This window comes from Poromitra crassiceps (genome assembly GCF_964638095.1).
Source record: "Poromitra crassiceps genome assembly, chromosome: 12".
Taxonomy (NCBI): domain Eukaryota; kingdom Metazoa; phylum Chordata; class Actinopteri; order Beryciformes; family Melamphaidae; genus Poromitra; species Poromitra crassiceps.
The window spans coordinates 31,517,717-31,524,537 of record NC_139632.1 but is presented as its reverse complement, the minus strand read 5'-3'; the positions used below and the strand labels follow the sequence as shown (position 1 = coordinate 31,524,537).

Sequence of the window (6,821 nt, the reverse complement as noted above, 5' to 3'; positions counted from 1 at the left end):
GGAGTGCGTGCCCGTCCGCATGTCCTCGAGTGCCCGCCGCCCGGGTGGGGTCGTCAAAAAAAGGGCCTTTCTGTGTGGAGTTTGCATGTTCTCCCCGTGCCCCCTGTGGGTTTCCTTCATATAGGAACCCCACACCAAAACATGCAATATCACACATGTTTACAAAATAAATCTCAACAAAGTTTTCAAACGTTTATTTTCAATGATCTTCAAAAGCAAGAAAATAGACTCTTTTTCCAGAAATAATAAATATACAATATTTCTTTATGAACAAAATGCACAATTTACAAAACTGGCAACAGAGTGCTCCACTTCCTCCGTCACAGTACAATCTTACTGTATGCATTCAACTCATTTATCACAGAGTTATGGCTGTTATAGTTATTAGTAGGGTCTATTCTCATCATCAATGTCAATATTATTATTATTTATACACAGTATTACAGTTTTTCTGAGGTGGAGGACCACAAACACACAAATGACATCTTAATTGTCCTATGTTTTATTTAGTTATTCTATCATAATAATACTTTCATGAGGTTTGAGGACTCTTTCCTCTGAGTCTAACAAATGACTTTGTCTTAGCAGTCCATCCATGGCTTGAGTCATGCTGAAGCTTATTCCACACAACATTTTGAGACTTGAAGACGTGATGAGTTTTCCAAAGACTGGTGTTTCTGCAGGCAGGAGCGGACCCATCCCTGTATTTAAGGCTGACAGTAGGACCTGTGTGCTGGGCCAGACCATCCTGGCTGAAATAGTCCTCCCACCACTGTTGTAGTCAAGTCACTATAGTCCAGTCCATGTCAAGTCTCGAGTCCCCAAGTGTTCCAGTCCCAGTCCAAGTCCAACCAAAGAAGACTCCGAGTCCAAGTCCCCATTACCTGAGTCCCAGTCTGGAGTTAGCCTGAAACACCAGCGTGAATCCACATGGAGGTGGAACACACGTGCCTGGCCTTGCACTAAATTGAATAATGGCAATGTATTAATATAGCTATCAATATCTTATGCCAAATTATTAGGGCCTATTGCAAAAAAAAGTCTATCAATTAACAAGTCTGAGTCCTCGTCTCCAACTTCCGAGTCTGAATGTCTGAATGTTTGAGGCCGAGTCCAAGTTGAGTCACGAGTGCTCAAAATGAGTGGGACTCAGACTTGACTACAACACTGCTTCCCACCACCTCCTTCATTGATGTTAGGAGGTGGGTGGTGCTGAGGAGAGGAGAGGAGGAGATGAAGACTGCCTCCCACCACCTCCTTCATTCACCTCCTCTCCGGTGCTGAGGAGAGGAGGAGATGTTAGGAGGTGGGGTGGTGCTGAGGAGAGGAGAGGAGGAGATGTTAGGAGGTGTGGTGGTGCTGAGGAGAGGAGAGGAGGAGATGAACACTGCCTCCCACCACCTCCTTCATTCACCTCCGTCACTTGGCTGCATAACGTGCTGATGGATCAGTCCTTATGTGTCCTTGTTCAGTTACATTCCGCAGCTCTGGTATGGAGACAGCACTGTCTGGGTATTTGTCTATGTGAGAGCTCCGCCGTGTGGTCAGGAGGTGAACAGCATGTGTGACAACAGCCAGGCTAGCATACAGGGCAGGGTGAGTGTGCTGTGTATTAACCCCGGCTGTGCCGAGCTGGGCTCGGGCTGGTTGGAGGAGGCCGGGGTGGGGCGGGGCTCTGTCCGTCTGTGCTGCTCCTGGTGGGGCAGTGGAGGCTCCACCGTCACGTAGCCATTGATGATCCTCATGTTAGGAGGTTGGCTGGTGCTGAGGAGAGGAGGAGATATTAGGAGGTGTGGTGGTGCTGAGGAGAGGAGGAGGAGATGTTAGGAGGTGTGGTGGTGCTGAGGAGAGGAGGAGATGTGGCTGGTGCTGCGGAGAGGAGGAGGAGATGTTAGGGGGTGGGCTGGTGCTGATGAGAGGAGAGGAGGAGATGTTAGGAGGTGGACTGGTGCTGAGGAGCAGAGGATGAGATGTTAGGACGTGGGCTGGTGCTGAGGAGAGGAGGAGATGTTAGGAGGCGGGCTGGTGCTAAGTAGAGGAGAAGATGTTAGGAGGTGTGGTGGTGCTGAGGAGAGGAGAGGAGGAGATGTTAGGAGGTGTGGTGGTGTTGAGGAGAGGAGATGTTAGGATGTGGGCTGGTGCTGAGGAGAGGAGAGGAGGAGATGTTAGGAGGCATGGTGGTGCTGAGGAGAGGAGCAGATGTTAGGAGGTGTGGTGGTGCTGAGGAGAGGAGGATATGTTAGGAGGTGTGGTGGTGCTGAGGAGAAGAGGAGGAAATGTTAGTAGGTGGGCTAGTGCTGAGGAGAGAAGGAGATGTTAGGAGGTGTGGTGGTGCTGAGGAGAGGATGAGATGTTAGGAGGTGTGGTGGTGCTGAGGAGAGGAGCAGATGTTAGGAGGTGTGGTGGTGCTGAGGAGAGGAGGAGATGTTAGGAGGTGTGGTGGTGCTGAGGAGAAGAGGAGGAAATGTTAGTAGGTGGGCTAGTGCTGAGGAGAGAAGGAGATGTTAGGAGGTGTGGTGGTGCTGAGGAGAGGAGAGGAGAGGAGGAGATGTTAGGAGGTGTGGTGGTGCTGAGGAGAGGATGAGATGTTAGGAGGTGTGGTGGTGCTGAGGAGAGGATGAGATGTTAGGAGGTGTGGTGGTGCTGAGGAGAGGATGAGATGTTAGGAGGTGTGGTGGTGCTTAGGAGAGGAGGAGATGTTAGGAGGTGTGGTGGTGCTGAGGAGAGGAGGAGATGTTAGGAGGTGTGGTGGTGCTGAGGAGAGGAGGAGATGTTAGGAGGTGTGGTGGTGCTGAGGGGAGGACGAGATGTTAGAAGGTATGGTGGTGCTGAGGAGAGGAGGAGATGTTAGGAGGTGTGGTGGTGCTGAGGGGAGGAGGAGATGTTAGAAGGTGTGGTGGTGCTGAGGAGAGGAGATGAGGAGATGTTAGGAGGTGTGGTGGTGCTGAGGAGAGGAGGAGATGTTAGGAGGTGTGGTGGTGCTGAGGAGAGGAGGAGATGTTAGGAGGTGTGGTGGTGCTGAGGAGAGGAGGAGATGTTAGGAGGTGTGGTGGTGCTGAGGAGAGGAGGAGATGTTAGAAGGTATGGTGGTGCTGAGGGGAGGAGGAGATGTTAGGAGGTGTGGTGGTGCTGAGGGGAGGAGATGTTAGAAGGTGTGGTGGTGCTGAGGGGAGGAGGAGATGTTAGGAGGTGTGGTGGTGCTGAGGGGAGGAGGAGATGTTAGAAGGTGTGGTGGTGCTGAGGAGAAGAGATGTTAGGAGGTGTGGTGGTGCTGAGGAGAAGAGATGTTAGGAGGTGTGGTGGTGCTGAGGGGGTCTTGACTTGTCTCGACCACAGGTGACACCTAAATAGGCCCTGTTTATGCAGTTGTAATGTCTGTTATCATGCTTATGATCACACACCAACATATCAAACAAACCCCTCATCTCAGTCCTTCATATGTTTTGCCACTTCAAGTGCTTCCACATGTCCAATAAGTTTCCAATCAAATATGAATATGGTCTTTCAATGTCACCCATGTGTCATTCTTTTCTTCAGTTGAATATCTCTAAGGTTAAATCTTGATGGAGCTGAATACCTCAGTTAAGAATTCAACAGGATGAATGTCTCTATAGTTACATCTCTGTGGAGTTGAGCACCACTGTGACTAAATCTGTCAAGTTGAGTATCTCTTAGATTAATACTTTATACACCTGAATAGCTCTATAGTTCCTTAACTCTATAGTGGTGAATATCTCTGTCTGTCTGTATATATCGTTTTAATCATTCACTTTAGATTTGTCTTTACCAGAGTCTGAAAAAGGATGCTATCACGGGTCATTTAGCATCACGCTAAGCTGGCCTGAGTCGGTCACCCTGGCTCCATGCTAATGTGAATAATGGAATTTAGACATTAGCAATCGATTGCCGAACGTCGCCCGAGCTCGTCCTACGGGTTTCTCTCATCAAAGTCACTTTCCTAAACTATTTGGACATTTAAAGTGCCATGTGTTCATATGAAATGTAACATGTATATTGGTAGGCATGTCTAAATTAACCCCATAACACTAGCTGGTAGGGATGTCACAATATATCGTCCCACGATATATCGCGATATCAAAACATGATCTCAAAATATGATACATCAAAATATGTATCGTTGAGATTAAATCTCATATCGCGGGAAAAAGAAGCTGAACATGGTGGCACTGATCTGCATCTGATTGCATGCTCATTGCTCGCTCTCCTTTTCATTGCTTTGTTTGAACAGACGAGGGACGTTACAGACACGGAGGATGAAAATGGTGAAATGACTCAAATTAGCGTGGAGGATGCCCCCTCAACTTACAAATCGATCGCAAAAAAATATTGTTAAAATATCGTATCGTTATCGTGAACCTAATATTGTGTATCGTATCGTTATCGCGAACCCAATATCTTGTATCGTATCGTATCGTGAACTGAGTGTATCGTGACACACCCCTACTAGCTGGTGTTCGCTGAAATGAAAATCCCAAATCTTCACAGTAGATGATCTCACCCATCCGTGATGCGAACCCACAGGTCACTGAAGAGGCGTGGCCTCCCGTGTCCGCGGGGAACCTTGCGTGGTCGTTTGTGTCGTCCGAACTCCTCCAGCTGGCTCAGGCTGTCAGGCAGCAGCAGGTGGGGCAGCTCCTCCTCCCCCAGGCCAGGCAGGCCCTCGGGCTCTTCCAGCTCAGGCTCAGGGGAGCCGGTCACCCAGTCGCCTGCCTCAGAGCTCTCCTCACTGGGCTCGGCTGTGGCCTCCTCCTTCCCCTCTGCCACATTCCTGGAGCACGACAACCAGAAAGGGAGAAGATGAGACAAACATGGACATGGATATGGACTTTACTTTTCTTAACTAAAACAGTGTTTCGTTTCCCCTAGAACATTTTTCAGGCCTGGAGGGATTTATGAAACGTACCCCGACCGCAACGGTGGGAGCCCTCGCTGGCGACGCTAAACTTTTAGCTAACCTGTTCGCATCTATGCTGGCAATGGCCTCCCAAGTATCATGTGTATTGCAATTCTTTTTCTGGCCTGGCGGGGGCATCGTTGGCCTGGCGGGCCCGCCAGGCCTGTAGAATGGTAGGGGAAACACTGTAAAGCCGAGTTTGGAATGGTTCACTCAGTTACTCCCTGACTATTCCCCATGTAGTGTTTATCAAGTGAATAATGTGAGGAAAGAGCAAACGAGTTTTGGACACTACCTCACATTGCATTGTGGTACATGGGATTTTATAGTGGCATTCGGACACTAGTAAAAAAAAATGGCGAACACTCTATATAGTCCACTATTTCTGTCATTTGGACCGGTTTGGAACAGGGCTGAAGTCAATGCATACTCATCAAGTAGCACGTAGGTTAAGTGTTAGTTAATTGCTCCCTCTTGAACTTTCCATACAGACCTGATAAAATGGTATAATTTCTAACAAGTTTCCATGTCTGCTCATGGTTTATTCTGACCACTGTAACGCTCCCCCACGTAGGAGCAATTTTGAACTTGAAACAAGGAGCTGGATAGCGCTAAAGAGCTGCGGCCTTGTAAACAGTCGACTGTGTGGCAGAAATAGCCAGCAGGCTACACGAGGGGAAGTTGTAAGTCTTGTGGTCATCGTGTTCTGTCTGCCCAGAGCAGATCCACCACCCAGGAGAGCCAACGCCTTCACAGCCTGATGTCAGCTCCTCTTCCTTTCATCGTGACTCACACTTTCTCCTCCTCCCTGCCGCTTGTTATGGGACGGGTGAGATAACGGAAAGATCATCAGAACAGCTGGGAACCTATTGCAATGCACTTCCCCATCAACCTGGTAAGCCACACAGATCACATGAACTCACATTCTGTCACGTTCCGTCGATCAGTCTAGCCTTCAGGCCGGGGCGGGCCTTTTCAGAAATTACAAAGTCCGCGGGCCAATCAGGGACCTGCTTCGTAGTTGACATCGTAACCTGCCAATCAGGGATGCCGCTGGCAAAACGAATGGCTGCTCCGATGGCTCTGCTGCTCCCCAAACGAGCGGTAACGTTAATGTTCGTAGGGTTTCAGAATCACTTTTATTGCCACAATATACAAGTTTACATATGAGGAATCTGTCTTATGCCTACCCCACACTACAGGATTTTCAAATCCTTGAAGATTATAAAAATCTTGAGAGCCCACACACTACAGGACAGAGAGAGCCGATTTTTTAACATTTCAATCTTGGGACACACACACAATCGCGTCTGTTCAAACGCAACCCCACATACTATAAGATTATGCCGAAGATTCACCTTGGAAGCAGGGCTGACGTTAACTTTTAAAATGCCTATTCAGTGTGCGCACCGGGTGTAGTAGTGTCATTTCGTTTTCTAAACAAATTTTATTTTATTTTTTGTTTTTATAATGCATTTGCACTGAAAGGATTTGTTTAACTAATATTTGCGCGGACAGCCGCGTCCATTCGGGGTGTAGGCCTACTGTGCACGGCCAGGCGAAAACCGTCTGCACAGGTGTCTTGTGGAGGGGCGCGTCTGCTGATTTGACTCACTTTTCCCTGCGGACACTCGCCGATGCGGGAAGCTGAGACCTAAGCGCTTGTTGTAGGCTACATGCTTTGCAGCATTAGTTTTCCGTCCCGTTCAAAGGCGCACGGGTATTTCACCTCGATGACAATTTCCTCGTTCTTTGTTTCTGTGCGGGGCTGCGAGCGGACGCGGACCAGATTATTTTGCGAAAAACTGTAATGGAAACGCAGCTACTACTGGCTCTCTGCTCAAGATGCAATCGCCTGTCGGGTTGTAAATATCTAACATGTTAGATATGCCCGATTCACAATCGG

The 6,821-nt window shown here is 48.6% G+C and overlaps 1 protein-coding gene across 1 annotated transcript in view; it reads right to left on the bottom strand.

The window, feature by feature from the left end:
- Nucleotides 1–1,544: 1,544 nt before the first annotated feature.
- Nucleotides 1,545–6,821, bottom strand: part of trabd2b (TraB domain containing 2B) — a gene marked incomplete at both ends in the record, with an annotated part of 107,254 nt that continues 101,977 nt past the window's right edge. Inside the window, 2 exons of the mRNA XM_083647618.1 lie at nt 1,545–1,764; nt 4,520–4,789. Coding sequence (XP_083503744.1) covers nt 1,545–1,764; nt 4,520–4,789 — 490 coding nt within the window. The remainder of the gene's footprint in view (nt 1,765–4,519; nt 4,790–6,821) is intronic.